The sequence below is a fragment of the Narcine bancroftii genome, chromosome 6 (assembly GCF_036971445.1).
Source record: "Narcine bancroftii isolate sNarBan1 chromosome 6, sNarBan1.hap1, whole genome shotgun sequence".
NCBI classification, from domain to species: domain Eukaryota; kingdom Metazoa; phylum Chordata; class Chondrichthyes; order Torpediniformes; family Narcinidae; genus Narcine; species Narcine bancroftii.
The window spans coordinates 44,009,304-44,028,047 of NC_091474.1; the positions used below are offsets into that span (position 1 = coordinate 44,009,304).

At 41.4% G+C, this 18,744-nt stretch overlaps 1 protein-coding gene across 2 annotated transcripts in view; it reads right to left on the reverse strand.

Moving 5' to 3' along the window:
* Positions 1-11,832, reverse strand: part of ctsa (cathepsin A) — a 52,933-nt gene extending 41,101 nt beyond the window's left edge. For both annotated transcript variants that reach the window (XR_011340065.1, XM_069884858.1), the window contains exons 1-4: positions 11,733-11,832; positions 10,907-11,073; positions 4,154-4,265; positions 741-791 (exon numbers count right to left, since the gene is read on the reverse strand). Coding sequence is in view for 1 of the 2 variants with exons in the window: in XM_069884858.1 (XP_069740959.1) it covers positions 741-791; positions 4,154-4,265; positions 10,907-11,070 (327 nt within the window). In the remaining variant the exon portion in view is untranslated. The remainder of the gene's footprint in view (positions 1-740; positions 792-4,153; positions 4,266-10,906; positions 11,074-11,732) is intronic.
* Between the last annotated feature and the right edge of the window lie 6,912 nt (positions 11,833-18,744).

The following is an 18,744-nucleotide window of genomic DNA, read 5'->3' on the forward strand; positions in this document are numbered from 1 at the left end:
CAGTAGTCATTTATTGAAAGAGCACAAGCTAAGAATTAAGCTGAAAAATACTCCTCGATAAATTAAAGCAAATCACCTCCTCCCACTTACAGATCTGAACACGTGTTCCTTTCTTCTTTGGCTTGGCTTCGCGGACGAAGATTTATGGAGGGGGTAAAAAGTCCACGTCAGCTGCAGGCTCGTTTGTGGCTGACAAGTCCGATGCGGGACAGGCAGACACGATTGCAGCGGTTGCAGGGGAAAATTGGTTGGTTGGGGTTGGGTGTTGGGTTTTTCCTCCTTTGCCTTTTGTCAGTGAGGTAGGCTCTGCGGTCTTCTTCAAAGGAGGTTGCTGCCCGCCAAACTGTGAGGCGCCAAGATGCACGTGTTCCTTTACTTGCTAAATTATTACACGTGTTTGCCTTGCACCATCTTTGCATTTGTTATTGAACAAATGTTATTGCTTTCCTACCTTTTTAATGTCTTCCTGCTTTTTCTCCTGTATCTTTAACAGTTAATTTGACCACTTCTGATCAAATGTTACCTGTCTGAAATGTTTGACTGCTTCTCTTTCCGCAAAAGCTGCCTTAATTATTTCCAGAGTTCTTCTGTCTTATTTCTAATAAGACTTTACATTGTTTGTTGTTTATATTTTTATAAGCCTCATGCAAAGGTGCCAAGGAAATCTTACTGTTACTTATTAATAAATTTTCTGCTGAAAGCTGGTCAGATTGAATTAGAGACAACAAAAAAATACATACCATGTTCCAGGAGTAAGGATTATATTGGAGCGTCTTCCCATCGGGTTGTATCTACAAAATGAACCCAAATATTTAGTACTCTCAGCTAAGTGAGAAGGATGCGATTTCAAGTTCCTTGTGGCAAAATATGGATTTATATGCCAAGATGTTAATGAGAGTATGTTGTGCTTTCTTTTCAACTATAGGCCTATCTGCTTTACAGATTGTCACAAAACGAAAAAATAACCTGGCTAACATTTATCGTTCAACTAAATAAGATTATCTCACCATTTATTCCTTTTCTGTGCAGGGGACCTTACTTTAAATAAATTGGCTGTCTCATTTGTGCATTATGAACAATGACGACTTCATTGTATCTATTGGTACATATAAAGATACAATACAAATAAATGCAAACTCGAAGTTAGAACTTTAAACATCTTGTACAATTCTTTATCCGGACATCTAAAATCTGAAAAGCTCCAAAATCCGGCAAGTGGAGAGAGACCGGCAGCACGAGTCAGGGCGAGTGGGGTGGAGGGACCAGCAGGGCGAGTGGGAAGGGGGTTGGGATGGATAAGGCAGCACAATTTGGGTGGGCTTAAATCTGGCTTTCCAAAATCCGAAAAAATCCAAAATTCGGAACACACTGCCCCCCCAAGGGTTCCGGATAAAGGATTGTATACCTGTACACATTCTTAACTCTGAGTTACTCAAATTCTGTAACTCTATTCTAAGATTAACTTTATTGCAGCACACATAGCAGCATGGTTTACAGTATTAATTCAATTGCAACTATTCTTGATACTCAAATCCATGCAATTTTGACAAGATATTTGACTGTGGATCGTATCACAGTTCAATTACCATCAAACCATATGAAATTTCCAGCAACAAACTTCCTATTTTCACTCCACAGTGTATGTTATTCATAAATGTAACAATATAAATCTGAAATATGGCCATCACTTTCTTCAATGCACCCAGTACATCCCTACAATTTCTTACAAACGTCAACATGTTCCTTCCTTTAATCCGCAAACCCACCATCAGTGAAACCTTAGAGAGGCTGTGACTCGTGGCCTGCCCGAGTATAGTAGTGACAGAATCTGATTCAGTGGTCCTTCCCCACAGAGCCATTGCTGTAGCTGCACTGAACTTCAGTAGGTCCTGAGGATGTACTGAACTCCTGCAACTTGGAATGTGCCAGGTGCCAGTGAACCAACAAGTTCTGGGCATGCTAAAGTTTTCTTTGACTTGGCTTCGCGGACGAAGATTTATGGAGGGGGTAAAAAGTCCACGTCAGCTGCAGGCTCGTTTGTGGCTGACAAGTCCGATGCGGGACAGGCATGCTAAAGTAGTCAACGTTTAAATCAGTTTTCCCCTTGGAACAACCTATACAGACAGCTATGTTACACTGCTGCTCTGGATAAACTTGACAAAGATCCAATGTATTCCTTGTAAGACCTTCATGACAATTGACTGTGTCTCATCCCCACCAGTCAGCGTAGAGGTAACATGCAGTTGGATTGGATCTCTGACTGTTAATGAAGGATGTGACCGGTTGACCATTTAGCCACCTGTTGAGAAACTCAGAAAGGTTTTTTTTCTTGTTTGACAGTTTGACTGATGAGACATTCAGCCAAGTGACTAACTGCTCAGGGAACATTCCAAGGGTAACTCCCATCTCTTTCTCCCACTGAACCTACAAGATGTTCAGTGAAATGCTCTCCCTAACTGAGACAAAGAGTGTTTTAGTTCAGAAACTTTTCTACAAAGGCAGTGAGGCATAGTCCAGCTGAAAGGCAGGTTCTGCTGCTGTGAGTAATGCTGGAGATGGATTTTAAAATTTTGTGTATTTTTACCCGTATACAACCTGATATAGCTATACGAAAGGTGGCCATCAGAATGAGGGCTACTGCATTCAGTGCACTCAATGTAGCCACCTCTACATAGACAAAACCACATGTAGATTGGGCAACCACTTCACTGAGCACTTGTGTTCCACCCTTGGGTGCATTTAATTTCCCTTACCATTCCCACACAATCATGGCTGTCCTCAACCATTATCAGGGTGAAGCCAAATGCAAACTTGAGGAGCATATATTCTGGCTTGATAGCCCCAAACCTCAATGGCACAAACATTGAATTTTCTGAAAACATTTGTCCTTTACCTGTTCCTGGTCTCACTCTTATCTCAAGTCTTCTCCACCAACCCTTACCTGTTTCTCCATTTCTCCAACCTTCATTTATTTGGTGACTTAATAGTTCTCAACCCCTTGCCCCCCTCTCCCTCTTTTTGCTTGCCATCTCCCCTTCCCACTTCTCTCCATGGATGTTGCCTGACCTGCTTCTCATTATTTAATGAAGAGGAGGGCTATGTTGAGTATATTTGGGATGACAATGATACAGTCAGAACTACTTTCAGGATTGAATCTTGAGCTACAGTGCTGCTTCCATGGGACTTGCACATTCTTTTGTGACAATGTTTGCTTTCTCTGGGTGCTCCAGTTTTCTTCCACCTTTCAAAGATGCGCAGGTTGGTTGATTAATTTGACAGTATAAATCGTCCCCAATATGTCTGTGGTAGAGTGGATAAAGAATTGCTGAAGGAACTCAGCAGGTCAGACAGCATCCATCAAGAGAGTGGTAGAGTCCAAGGACAGCTGGGTCAGAGCAGAAGGACATGGGATGCACAACAATACATGGCTTGATAATGGAAACACCCATACCCCTGAGCGTATGGAGGTATTGGACAAAGCCCAGGACATAACAGGCAAAACCTATACACTACTCAGCATATCTACAAGGTGTGCTGATGTCAGAGAGCAGCAGCAATCATCAAAGACACTCACCGCCCAGCACATGCTCTGATCTTGCTGCTGCCATCTGAAGAGTAGAGATGCCACAAGACTCGCACCACCAGGTTCAAGATTAGCTGCTCCCCCTCCATCATCAGACTCCTCCACAACAAACTCAATCAGAGACTCATTTAAGGACTCTGACTTGTGCACTTTATTGATTTTCTTTTTGTTCTTTCTGCATTACACAGTTTGTTTACATGTTTCATGCTACGTACAATTTATTTTTTTGCACTACAATTAATGGTAATTCACCGTGCCCACAGGAGAAAGGAATCACAGGGTTGTACCTGATGTCATGTATGTATTCTGATAATAAATCAGAAATGCTGAGCTCACCAATGACCTGGTTCTTCCATGCCACAGAGAGGTGCTGCTCCCATATTCCCCACTCTGCTTCAATTGACTGACCACTCTAGTTAATCCCTTTCTGGGCTCATGAGCATCAAGACTCATTCTTGCATCCCTAGGGACTTGTAGTGCAGAAAGCATTTATTGAAACAGTCCTTAGCAGCATATCAAATCTTTGCCATGATAGGTTTAACTAATGGAGAAGCCAAATACTCTGCTTACCAAGAAGGGGCCATGTTCATTAAGAAGCCCATCTAAAGAACTGCAGCCTGGGCCTCCATTCAGCCACAGCACCACAGGATCACGCTCAGGATATCCCTGAGACTCCACAAACCTGAAAGCAAGAGTAGTAATCATTAGAATTTCAATTACTTTGTTCAACATTCGAAGGTGAATCCAAGATCAGCAGCAAGCCAGAGAGCAGGAGAATTACCTTGCTTCTTTTTAAACTTTTTTCCTGAAAAGTCCTGAGATACAGTACCATGAAAAAACCCAAGTAGCAGTAAATGGTGTCTCATGCAAATGATCAAATAAATTGAGGGGAGATTTGATAGAGGTATTCCCCATTTTGAAGAAGATACTGTGGTTAGGTGAGATAAGGGGACATGGGTGAAGGGTGAAAGGGGAAAAGTTTAAGGGTCTAATGGAGGAACTTTTTCCACACAGAGTAGTGGGAGTTTGGAACGAGCTGCCAGCAGAAATGGTGAATGCGGCTCAATTTTAACATTTAAAACAAATTTAGATGGGTACTTAAATGGGAGGAGTATGAAATGGGTGCAGGTCAGTGGGACTAGGCAGAATTTGCTCTTTTGATTCTCAATTTAGTTAAGTTTAGCAGACGATTAGAAGTTGAACTTGAAAGGGAAGCATGCCCTTTAAAAGATAAGTAACCTTTAGAACTGTGCCTTTAGATCTTACCTCAATTTAATAATTTTAGAAGGCAAAATTCAGTGAAGGAAAACTGCAAGAACAAGGAGCAGGAGCACACGATCATCTCTTGAGGAGCGAGGAGTAGGAGCGCATAGTCACCTCTTGAGCCAGCCTTGCCATTGAACAAGATCTAATTTGGCCTCAACTCCACTTTCTTACTTGAACCCCATAACCTTCAACTCTCAAGAGCTTAAGGACCTGCTTACTTGAGTCTTGAATACATTCAATGATTCAGCCCCCAGAATTGACAGAATAAGATTCCTAAAAAAATTCCCCCATCTCCATTATAAAGAAAGCAACCACCTTGCTCTGAAATTATTCTCACTAGCTCCAAATTGTTATATACCTCTCAGCATCTACCCTGTCAACTCTCCTCGAACTTTAATAAGATCAGATCACGTCATTCTTCTGAACAATAACAATAGGTTCAATGTACCTTCACAACAATTTGTAATCAACAAGTGAACCTTCTCACAGCTGTTTCCAATGCAAAAATATCATTCATTAAAAGACCATAACTGTGTGCACTACTCCAAATGACTGTATACTCCTTATGTAAAGATGTTAACATATTGGAACTACCTGTCAGAGTCCTGGATGTTTCAATCAAGCCCCTCTCGCTTGCAAACTGTTTTCATAACACTACCCACCCATTCCATGAACATCCAATAAACCCCCTCTGAACTGCTCCAATGCATTAACATTGGGTTCCATTAAGCCCATCACTGTACATATTACACCTGATGCAGTCCCACCAATACAAGAGAAGCATAACTTTCTACTTTTGCATTTAAATCTCCTTGCAACATTTTGAGAGCTTGTTGTTGCTGAATCTTCATGACAGCCTTTAGTGAATTATGCATTCAGACATCGGAGTCTCACAGATATAAAATATATTGTTAAAAATATTAAGTGGTCATTCACTTCAGATAGATGATCTGAAACTTTATCTCTCAAAGGAAGCAGCCATTTAATGTTTTTGAGGCTGAAACATGTAGATTCTTCAGTAAGGGAGTGAAAAATTACCAGGGTAGGTGCGAACCTAAAATTGAGAGCAAAACCAGATCACCCACATTCTCACAGCTGCTTCCTTACTAAATAGCTTCCAGTTTGCAAAATTGTGTAACAAGGGGAAACTACATCTAGTTTGAGGAAGGAGGAATAATGCAGAAGTGGAAGAACTGGAATGAACACTTCAACATTGTCAATTATAGTAGATGTAAATCATTGTTGATTGAAAAGGAGACATAATGCAGGCACTGGTGCAACAGGTTTGAACGAGCCAGTGACCAGGGAGTAGCGTGGTTTCAATTGGAAACAGAACATCTTGTCAAGACAACTAAATGTATTAGTGGGTGTTTGATTTTTAATTTGCTTATTTCTCAAGATGTGAATGTCCCTGGCAAGGCCTATAATTACTGTTCATCTCTAACCCCACCTGGAAAAAAGTGGTTGCAATATGTAATGTAAGTGATCCTACATTTCTAATTAGAAATTACAGGACTTGGGCCCAGTGATGATGAATGAAGAGTGAAATATTTCCAAGTCAGGGTGACGTGCAACCAGGAAGAGAACCAGTGGGTGAAGGTGGTCGCACACACCTGTGGCCTTTGTCCATTTTGCAGATAGAGGTTTGAAGCTTGGGAAATGCTGTCAATGGGACTCTGTAATTGTGATTTTCTCCAAGCTTACATCATACAACCACTCTGTAAATACTAAGGCAGGAATGCATAGGATGTCATTGTCTGCACTAAATTATCAAATTGTTTTGTCTTGGAGACAATCAAATTCCAGTATTGCTGGAGCTGCACTCATTCAGGCAAGTGATGACTATTCCGTTTAGCTTGATTCGTACCATGTCGACGGTGGAAAGGTCAGGAGAGTAACGGTGGGTCCAGTTGAGTCTCATGTTTACAGGATTACAAGATGTTCAGGGTTGGGGACTTGGTATTCAATGATATGACCATTTTTCTTGTTGGAGTTGGCCATTGCATCACACATCAAATATCACTTGCCACTTATCCGTCACTTTTCAAAGGTTATCCAGTCCAAGGCTACTTTATTTTGCAAATTAAATTGATCATTGTGCAATACACAGTAAATATTCCCACTAATGAGTCTGACAGTGGGAGGTCAGATAGTTGGTCCCAATGGCCTTGAGGTACTTGTGCAGTGATGTCCTGGACACCAATCACTTCCACCAGATGAGCGATGATCCCAACCACTGATGTGTTTGTCCCCAATGCCACAGTCAGTCAAATACTAAAGTTATGCTAAGGGCACTCACCCTCTGGAATATTCACTTCCGAAATGTCCAGGGCTGCGATATGTCTGAGGTGAGTGGTCCTGCACACAACATTTCAGATGCAGGCAATCCATGGCTCTAAGCCCATCCTTTTTTACTCAAATCCTCTTGAAATAAAGCCCAACAAACTGTTAGCCTTCCTAATCGCATTCCAAACTGAATGTTAGCTTAGTAATTTATATGCTAGAACCCATTTCCTCTGAAAACTGAAATCCACTCACCATTTCATTCTTTAATTTTTTTAAATTGCATTAACATATTTATCCTATATACAAAGTCTACTAATATAGCAAAAAAGCATGTCCTATCACATACATATCACAAATTAATGTAATTCAAATCAATCCATATTTGTTGATTAAACATTATTTCTTAAAAATAGTTCTGGATAGAAACCCAAGTGAGTTACATTAATTACCAAGCCTTGGTCATAACACAGAGTAATATCCATAATATGATCTTGGTCAATCATAATTAAACCTGTATATAATCAGTTAATCTAAAAAAAAAACTAAAACGAAATCCAATCTAACCCCTCCTTCTAATCAAGGTTACCTTGTAGAGAAAATAAATTAGGGATCTGGGATCGAATAGCGACCTTTAGAAACTAGGCAAAGAATCACTAGAGCGTCCAAATTAATAAAATCTGCCAATCATTATAGCATTCTATGAATGAGCCTCACATCTTTTGAAATTGAAACCTTCTATCTATAATATGGTATTTAATTTTCTCCAAACTTACATCATGAGTAGGTGAAGATTTTTAATCTTTCCATTAAAATTACTTGCCTGGCTATCAAGGTGCTAAAAGCTAAAACTTTCTCTTGAGTTGCAAACACAAGTATATCTGATTCACGACAAAAAAACAAACAAGGCAATTGAAGGGCACGGTTCTATTTTGATCTTAAAAATAGTTGATAAAAATTGAAAAATGTTTTCCCAAAATCTTCCCAAATTGAGACAACATAGGGATCAAAACACTTCAAAAATTTTGCACTTCTCACATAATGGATCAACATCTGCCTAAAAACAAGATAATTTAAGTTTGGACGTATGTATTCTATGTACCACCTTAAATTGTAATAAACAATGCCATGAGTAAAATGAAGAATCATTAATCAAGAGCAGAGTACCAGTCTTCATCTGAAAATGTTATATTGAGATCATGCTTCCATTCATTCTTAACCCCAGCCATTGAGGCAGATCTTAAATCCAATAAATTGTTATGAATACATATTAATCCACCATGAACAAATTGTAAATTAAAAAATGTATCAAGAATATTTGAATTTGCAATTTGATGAAAATCATGTAATTTTGACTGAACAAAATGCCTAACTTGTAACTATTTAAAAACATATCTATTAGAAAGATTACATTTAACTGACAATGTTTAAAAGAGGCAAAGTTATAGCAAATAAAAAGATCTTTATAACTTTTGATACCTAATCTGTACTGGTCTTTAAAGCCTGCATTCAATACAGACGGTTGAAAAAGATGGCTATCTATAATGGGACAAGCAAGAGAAAAACTGTTATAACCAAAAAAATTTCCTAAATCGAGCCATATTCTCAATCTATTTTTCATCATCGGATTATGTGCCACTTTAGAAAAGGAAAAGGGTAAAACAGAACCTAAAATTGCCAGCATAGATGATTTTTTTTAGAAAACCTCAGTTTCATTTTCACCCAAGGACGATTGAATAATTTATCAAAACGTAATAATAAAAGTAAATTACACATATTAACAACCCAATAATAAAATCAAAAATTTGTAAGTGCTAATCCCCCATTCCTTTTTGAAGATGGGTTTTATTTATATGTGGTTGTTTTCCCTGCCATATATGAAGAAATAACTGAATCCAATGAGTTAAATCACTCTCCATTTTGAAAAAATATTCTATTCCCATCCCCCACTAACACAAGGTGATCTTCCATTTTCTCCCCACATTATATTTCATCTACCACGTTTTTTCCTTTGACCTCTCATGCAGGCGAGAGGAGGGAGGAACTAAATTACAAAGATGATGACATGTTTTGGCTCAGACTGAAAGTAGGAAACAAAATATCAACACTGTAAATTAATGCAAAGGAGGACTGAAAAAATAGTTTGGGAACGTTTAGGATCTTGAGATCATGTGCTTCATATAAGCAAAACTACAGAGCTAATTGGAGATATAGTTCCATCTATTGACTGCTTTGGGTACACTTTTTAAATTAATTACAGAAATGATGCTAAAGTTCCACTTCTGAATCCAGTGTTACGAGCCCAAAGGACCCCAAAACCCAGCAGCAATAGACATTCACCAAGACAAGTAGTTACTTAAACAAAAGTTGTTTTTAATTATCTTTAAACAGGAAAACTGAATCAAACTTTAACTTATCTCTATTAACTTAACTAACCCAACTTAACCCCCTTCTAATTCTAAGCGCACATGTATGTAATGTGTGTGTAAATTTAAGAAAAGTTCATTGGTTCACAGTTCAATCTCACTTCGCATTCTTCCAAGTTCTCTGTTGCAGGCAATTCTTATATTGTACACAGAATTTAACGTATAAAGTTCATCACAGGCTTTGGCGCTCAAAAGGTAAATGCTTACCGCTCAGGAAGGTTCTTTGTAGGTTTGCAGAGAGAGATTTGTTGTTCCAGAATTTACACAACTGAGGTACCACCATTAGTCACCTCAATGTCTGACTGATGAAACTTGCCCCATCAGGGTTCTCCAGATGATAACCTCTTTCTTTCAGGCTACCACAAGTTCCTTTATGTTTCCTTATTCCAAGAGAAACATCAGACAGATAGCACTTCCAACCATCTGCCACTCTCGAGTTTCTGTTTCAGTTCCAATAAGCTTCTCCCGCTTGTTTCAGCTGTGACTGTTCACTCTCCATCTGAGATATTCAAACTGCCAGCCACAAGTCCATCTCTTTCTCTCACTTGCAAAACCCCTTCCTTCTCTAGCAAACAAAAGGAGTTAGTCTTCTGCTCCCATTTGTTGTTTTTAGGTAAACAAGAACCCAGAAGTGACTTTTGAGAAAGGTCAGGTCTTGTAAAAATGTTCAACATGGATGACCTGTCTCCAGTCCATTCATTTCGTTACACCATTTCAATTAGCACCTACTTATGAAATGTGCATAGCATTCAACATAGTTTCTGTAAAGTCATTGAATATAAATTCTTCAGTATTTCAAATAAGATCTGTTTTAAAATGTGTGTATGTATGTAACCTACTCTAATTTTACCAATTTATCTCCCAAATACATCTACAAATATTACATCATACCAGGAAACTAATTTTAAACACCAAATAGAATAAAAGTTCCAAATTATAATAAAAGTCCAATAGACACTGAGGCAACAAACAAACTCCTTACAGACAGCGGCAGAGTTGAACGTGGGTTGCTGGCACTATAATTGTTTTGTTAGCCACTACGTGTTTAAGGAACGGCAGCACGTGTGAATTCCCAGAGGTGAGCGTTTAATTTAAACGGTCTTTGTCATTCCAGACTATAGGCTAGGAAGGTGCTATCAACAACACATCAACAAGTTGCTACAATGCATCCTATAGGTAGTACATACAAGTGCTGGAAATTGTCAAATCAAGCAACATTCACAGAGAAACAGATTGCAAGAGAAATAACCTTGCCTGCAGACAGTAATGATAGTGTGCCATTGGTAGAAATGGATAACAAACAAACTTTTGAATTAAAACTTGAATGAAACAAACCCAAATCACTCACCAGTAGTGAAGGTGTATATTTTTAGATGTATTCAAGTACCCAGAGTACTGCCTGAAATTGGGTTGTTTGACAAGGCCTGGGAGGTAGGCAATTTCATCTTCAGCTGGAGCAGATTCTGCAACAAATGCTTGAGCTACCAGAATCAAGATCACAAGAGAAACCATATCCTGGGGGGGGGGGGGGAGGGAAAAGCTGACATCAGTGGTACTCTTGCCACTCTGCTGAGTAAAGGGTTGTGATCAATTAAGTCAGATCATTCAAAGAGACTATATACGTCTCCTTCAAGGGCATTGAACGGGTAATTCATGTCCTTATCTCTTATGTCTGGACTACACTAACTCTCCATACACTGGGATTAGCCAGTCCTCCCCAACCCACCTCCAATTGATTCAGAAGGCCACAGCTAGGGTCCCGACAGGTGGCAAGAAAGGGACCACATTACCCTAATTCTGGCCTCCCTCCAGTGGCTACCGGTCTGGCTCAGAATCGACTTCAAGAGGACCTGAACCAATGTCGCAGCACTCGGGGACAAGAGCACTGACAGGGGAAAAATCGACCCCATAACTTGGGCCGGGGCAGGGCGCTGGAGATCTGACCCCTCCCGGGGAAGGGGCACCTTCTGTATGCCCGTGGTCACCGTCACCCCCACTGTGAGGAATCACCACCGAGACATACCGACAGCCATCGCACAGAGGGTTCACGACCACTTCCCCCACCCAGTGGCCTTTCAGCCCCTCTACCCGCCTGACGTACTCCAGCTTGGGGGGGGGAGAGGGAGGAGGGGCGCCAGAACAGAAGCCACAGCCCCAATAGGGCTCTCTCTTACCTTCCAGCCCTCACTTCAGCCGGCGGCTGCACGGAACTCCCAACATGCTCGGCGCGGCCCTCTCCGTCACGCGCCGCTCGGCTCGGCCCGCCCCCTCCGTCACGCCGGGCCGCTCACGTGGGGCCGCTTATCGTCTGCCATTGGACGCGCCAGAGGCGGGCGATGCCGAAAGGAAGGCCGCAGGAGGGTGGAGCGGACTCTACGAACGCGGGCTGTCGTTCTGTGCCGCCGTGTGTGAACCGTCAGTGCAGGACGTGTCTCCCCACTCATCTCTGCCCCCAGCTCTGTCTCCTCAAGCAGACGTGATGAATTCGTACCTCTCCCCTCATCATGACCTTTTGCCCCCCCAGCCGGCACCGTCTCTGCTCGAGAGATTAAAGAACGGGCAAAGCTGGAGCAGCTCAGCAGTGTCCTTTACTGTGGCTGTCCCTCGTGGTCGAGGATGATGGCCTTCGTTCTGTCAGGGACCTCCCCGCCATGGGTGGCCCTACCAGGAGCATCGCTCCAGACGGCATCGAGCTGACAATCCATGGAGCAGTGACCTTTATGTAGCGAAGGTTAAAAACCCCCACCTCATCAGTGTTTCAGGCTGAAGCACTTCTTCAAGGCATGGAAAAATGTCAGCAGGGTGGTGTGAGGGATATTGGAATGTTAGGAGTCCAGAGATACTGGAAGCAAGTGTCAATTAAGAATAAAGTATTATGGGTTAACTTAAGGTGAAGGGATACTGGAATGTGAGGAGCCAAGCAAGTGCTCATTAGAGATGAAGTATTATGGGTGAAATCAGGGTGAAGGGATGCTGGAACAAGAGGAAGGGTTGTAAAAGTGTAATAAACTAAGGATCTTCAAAACAAGATAACAAGTAGATAGCTTTAGCAAGTCTTAGGGATTGATTAATGAAGTGAAGAACAAAGACATGATACTTCTCTGGCTAACAAGTTTGCAGGAAGGCACATAAACTGATAAGAAGTTAGAATCCACGTGGGCAGAATTACCTAATGCTAAACCAATCCAGGAGGCAGAAGAATGTTGGGGGGAAGGTATCTCTGTACTGAAATGAAATGTATAAAAGTTGGGTCAGCCCCAGTATCTGTGTGTATTCCCAGGGTAAGGGGAAGCACCCAACTTTGCATTGTTGTATAATAAATGTTCTTTGTTCTCAATTTTTGTCTCGAGCAAATTCTGTGAAGGTACTTCTGTTTCTCACAGGTGGGGTGGGGGAGAAGGGGGGGGGGACAGCAATGATTAAGGCGAGGAAAGGGTAAGAGGAGAGTAGGTTAGCGAAAAGTCGATGTTAATGCCCTCTGGCTGGAGAGTGCCCAGATGGAAAGCCAAGTTTTGGTCCTCCAATTTGCTGGATAGGACACAAGGCCATGGACAGATGTGGGAGTGTGACACAGAACTGAAATGGTTGGTCACGAGCTCAGCGAAATGATCACTCTGTGAGAGATGAGGAAACTTGACATAAAAGTATGAAAGATGAGGAAACTAGTACAGACACATGGAGTGATGGATTAAACCAGTATGAACAGGCTAAGCATGGAAATTAGGATGCAGGAAGCAGAGCCAGCCTATGTAAGATAAGAACCTTCTCGTCCTTTCGACAGGATCAGTGAGCCCACCGTATGAATAAGATAAGGAGAGGTAAGGAATAATAGAATGTAGGAAGTTGAGATAGTCTGGATGAGATAAGGGTCTTCTAGCCCTAGACAGAAGTACCAAGTTCTACATATATAATTAGTAAGCCATACACAGATTTATCAAGTTATGCATATTTAATTAGTAAACCCTAGACAGGATTAGCGAACTCTGCATATGAAGGGACTGTATCTGAGAGTTGGAAAGGTGTGAATAAAGACAATGGGGATAATGACATGAGAAGACAGGATACCCCCTGGTCCTCCAAGTCCACTGAAACTGCACGTAGGCAGGAAGGATTGCCTATGCCAAACCCATCCAGGGGGCAGAAGAATGTAAGGGGGAGGGTATTCTGATACTGAAATTCACTGTATAAAAGTTGGGTGAGCCCCAGTGTATGTGTGTATTCCCAGGGTAAGGGGAAGCACCCAACTTTGCATTGTATAATAAATGTTCTTTGTTCTCAATTTTTGTCTCGAGCAATTTCTGTTAAGGTACTTCTATTTCTAACGACTCAATCGGTGCCCAAGTCTCTCCGATGTCGAGAAGGCCACAAAGGGAGCACCAGATGCTGAGATTTCCTGTTTTCTGCTTATTTGCTTAGACCTTGAAGCAAGGCGCAGACCCAAAACATCAGCAATATTTCTCTGCCTCCTATGGACACTGCAAGATTGGCTGAGTTCCTCCAGGATTTCAGTGTCTGCAGACTTTTTGTGTTTCACCCAGCTCACAGCCTACTCTCCTTCCCCAGGTATCCTTTGATTAACTCCCTTCACCTCTACTCCCCAACCCAACTTGTTATCTTTTAATGTTTATTGATGCTTTTCAAATTTATCATCTGACTGTACATAGACAACGAGATGAAACAGTGTTTCTCCAGACTACAGTGCGTACACACAGTACTCAATAATCTTTTCTTCTTTTCTTTGGCTTGGCTTCGCGGACGAAGATTTATGGAGGGAGTAAAAAGTCCACGTCAGCTGCAGGCTCGTTTGTGGCTGACAAGTCCGATGCGGGACAGGCAGACACGGTTGCAGCGGTTGCAGGGGAAAATTGGTTGGTTGGGGTTGGGTGTTGGGTTTTTCCTCCTTTGCCTTTTGTCAGTGAGGTGGGCTCTGCGGTCTTCTTCAAAGGAGGTTGCTGCCCGCCAAACTGTGAGGCGCCAAGATGCACGGTTTGAGGCATTATCAGCCCACTGGCGGTGGTCAATGTGGCAGGCACCAAGAGATTTCTTTAGGCAGTCCTTGTACCTTTTCTTTGGTGCACCTCTGTCACGGTGGCCAGTGGAGAGCTCGCCATATAACACGATCTTGGGAAGGCGATGGTCCTCCATTCTGGAGACGTGACCCATCCAGCGCAGCTGGATCTTCAGCAGCGTGGACTCGATGCTGTCGACCTCTGCCATCTCGATAATCACACAGATAACAAAGTTATCATTTACAATAAAAAATAAATATTTTGGGATGATTTACTCAGTTACAGGATGCTGTTCATCAATCTCACAGCCTGAAAGAAGAACTTATTTCCCAGCACGGCAGTCCTGATTTTGATGCTTATGTACCTCCTTCCTGATGATAGTGGATCAAAGATACTGTGTTCTGGATGGAAAGGGTGCTTAATAATTCTTTGAGTCCTATTTAAACAAAGCTCCTGGTAAATGTCAATAAAGGAAAGGGAGACCACAGTGATTTCAGCCATTTTGATGATCTCTTGTTCCAATCTGAAGCTTTGCAGCTACCACACCACACAGGACACTTGATTGTGCTTCTGTAAAATTTTGTCAAGATATGGGTCGGTAGTCTTGCCCTCCTCAACATCTGACCTCTTGACTATTGAGGAGGTGTTGTATGCCTATGAACTTTGTGCTTTCTGCTCTCTGTGCATCTGAGCTATTGAGTAATGGAGAATGGTCATCTTTCACCCTCTTGAAATCCAAAATCATCTTGTATGTGCTGAGACTTAGGTTGTTCTAGCACCATTTTACAAGCCTCCCCACCTCCTCTCTTGTCCATTGTTGCTGATTAGGTCAGCTATTGTAACATTGACAAACGTTTGGTCAGCCAGTGCTTAGTATGATGGGACTTGAGATTTTGCTACCAATCTGAACTGACAGTCGTCTTTCAAATTTTTAAATTTAGCCATACAGCACTGTAACAGGCTAATTCAGCCCAACAAGTCTGTGCCGCCCAATTTATACCCCATTAATCTACACTCCCGGTAGGTTTAGGAGGAAAGCGGAGCCCCCATAGAAAACCCACGCAGACACGAGATGTACAAACTTCTTACAGACAGCGTGGGAATTGAACCCGTGTCTGGTCCCGATCGCTGGCGCTGTAAAGGGATTGTGCTAACTGCTACTCCTACCATACCTTCAAATAAGGTGTCTAGATTCCAGTTGCAAAGAGAGATGTTGCATCTCAGCGAAGACAGTTTATCCACCAGCCTCTGAGGTATGAATATGTTGAACACAAAGCTGAAGTTCAAGAACAACAGCCTGTTGTATGAGGTATCATTCTCTTGGTGTGTCAGGACAGAATGGATGGTCAAGGCTATGGCATCATCTCTGGAGTTGCTGCATATAGTATAGTTGTCAAACCATAAGTCATAGGAGCAGAAATAGGCCATTAGGCAAGTCGAGTCATCTCTGCCATTCCATCATGAGCTGATCCATTCTTCCACTCAGCCCCACTCCCCTGCCTTCTCTCCATAACCTTTGACACCTTGACTATTCAGATATCTATCAGTCTCTGCCTTAAATACACCCAAAACATAGTTTCCACAGATGCCTGTGTTGGCAAATTCCAGGGATTCACCACTCTCTCATGGCATGGTTGGCATAGTGGTTAGCTCAATGCCTTTACAGCACTAGCGATTAGGACTGGGGTTCAAATCTCATGCTATCTATAAGGAGTTTATTTGTTCTCCCTGTGTCTATGTGGGTTTCCCCTGGGGCTCTGGTTTCTTCCCACCATTTCAAATGTACCAGAGGTGTAAGTTAATTGGGTGTAAATTGTGCAGCATGGACTCGTAAAATTTTAAAAAATGTAATTCCTCCATAACTCTTGTCTTAAATGGACATTCTTCATTCCAGAAATTGTGCCCTCTTGTCCTAGTCTCCTGTACTGTAGGAAACAACTTTGCCATATCTTCTCTGTCCAGGCCATTCAACATTCAAAATGCTTCTGTGAGGGTCCCCCCACCTTTTCTGAACTCTAAGCAGTGCTCTCCAAGAGCTGTCAAATGTTCCTCATATGCTAATCCCTTTATTTCCAGGAATCATTATTGTGAATCTTCTCTGAACCCTCTGCAATGCCAGCACATCCTTTCTTAAATAAGGAGCCCAAAACTTTACCACATTCTCCGTGAGGTCTCACCAGTGCCTCAACATCACATCCCTGCTCTTACCTCCTTTCCTCAAGATATGAATACCAATGTTGCATTCACCTTCTTCACCACCAATTCAACCTGGAGGTTAATCTTGGATATCTTGAATGAGGACTCCTGTGTCCCTTTGTACCTCCCAAGTTTGAATTTTGTCCCCATCCAAATAATAGTCTTTGCTTTTATTTCTTCTACAAAAGTGCATGACCTTTAACTTTCTAACATTGTATTTCATTTGCAACTTTTTTACCAATTCTCCTAATCTATCTAAATCTCTCCATTTCCTCCTCACTTCTTGCCCATCAACTGATATTTGTATCATCTGCAAACTTAACCACAAATCCTGTAACTGTGATCTCTGATGTGTTAGCATTAATACAAATGCCAGAGCGAGAGGATCGAGATCTTGCTCTGATTGTCCACATTAAAAGAAGTTACACAAAGCAATAATGTGAAATTTAGGACTCAGACCACAAGGACCCTCATGGATAATGCCAACAATGACAGGCCTGTCATAGCTTGTAAACAGCTTTGACATTAATATTGTGGCTTTATATGAGGTGGGCAGTTTAAAGAACAGGGTGATGGGTGCACCTTCAGGAGGAAGAATGGTGTCTTCACAGGGCATGCATCACAATCAAAAAGAAACTGGCAAATCAATGATTTTACTCTTGGAATAAGTGAACCTTGAGTATATTTCAGCTTATGAAGCCGATACACTAAGGTCATCTGTGTACTCATCACAACAGTAGGAGCATGAAGGATAAAGTCCTTGGATGCATTCCAGAGGGAGATGATCCTCCAGAATAATGTCCCCACCAGATGGGAGGGACTTAACCTTTTAGCAAGGCATAGTTGGTAAGGAAGAGCTAACTTTGTAGTTTTTAAGGGCTTCAAAATTGATCTACCGGCAATGCATCTGCAGAGTTGGTGTTTTGAGCCAGATTGATGGAAATCATGGAGAATATTAGGTGGTGGTCAGTCCTCTTCATGATGCCGGTAATGTGGATATCAGTGTTTTCCCTTGAATGGATATTGACAGAGTCTAGTAAGTATCAGCTCTTGGTTTGAATGCATTGCTGTGACATCCTGCTTCTCTGATGAAGCCAGGTGTTTATTATGACAAAGCCAGGCTCCAAGCATTTTGTCAGTAGAAGGACTCTTTACCAACTAATGATGATCAACAGGTTGACTGGATGAGCAATTCAGCGTGAGTGAATTATTTTAATAACCTGGTGAAAAGTAAGAAGGGAGAATCAATAGGGTTGGCATTTTGGAAAGATGAGACCAAATTGGATTGGAAATAATTATGAGAATAATTGTGCACATCTTGCTTATCTGATAAGAGTTAATTAAGTAGAACTAATCATTCCACAATATCACATGAAATTATTTCCTCATTGTGTGTTTTGATTTCAAGCAGTCCATATCAGGTCCAAGTTCATTATTCATGTTCAGAGATTTGTGAATTAGGAAGTGATACTTTTAAAAAATTTTTTTTTTATTTTTCACACTATAAACCATATTGATCAAGATACATACATTTTCCTTCTTAAATATATACAGTGTCGTTTTCTCCCCCCTTCCCTCCTCCCCTCCCTCACCTCCCCTCCCATTTATTTAAAGTTCAGAATATAAGATACATTAAACCCGTCAAACAATGTTGTCACTCAATAAAAATAAACAAGAAATTCCACTGAGTCAGTTCTTTTCATTCTCTTCTCCTTCTGTCATTTTAGGTGGTAGATGTCCACGGTAGGTTTTCTCTGTTGTGTTTCATGTATGGCTCCCATATTTGTTCAAATATTGTAATGTTATTTCTTAAATTATAGGTTATTTTTTCTAATGGAATACATTTATTCATTTCTATATACCATTGTTGTATTCTCAAGTTATCTTCTAATTTCCAGGTTGACATAATACATTTTTTTGCTACAGCTAGGGCTATCATAACAAATCTTTTTTGTGCTCCATCCAAATCGAGTCCAAATTC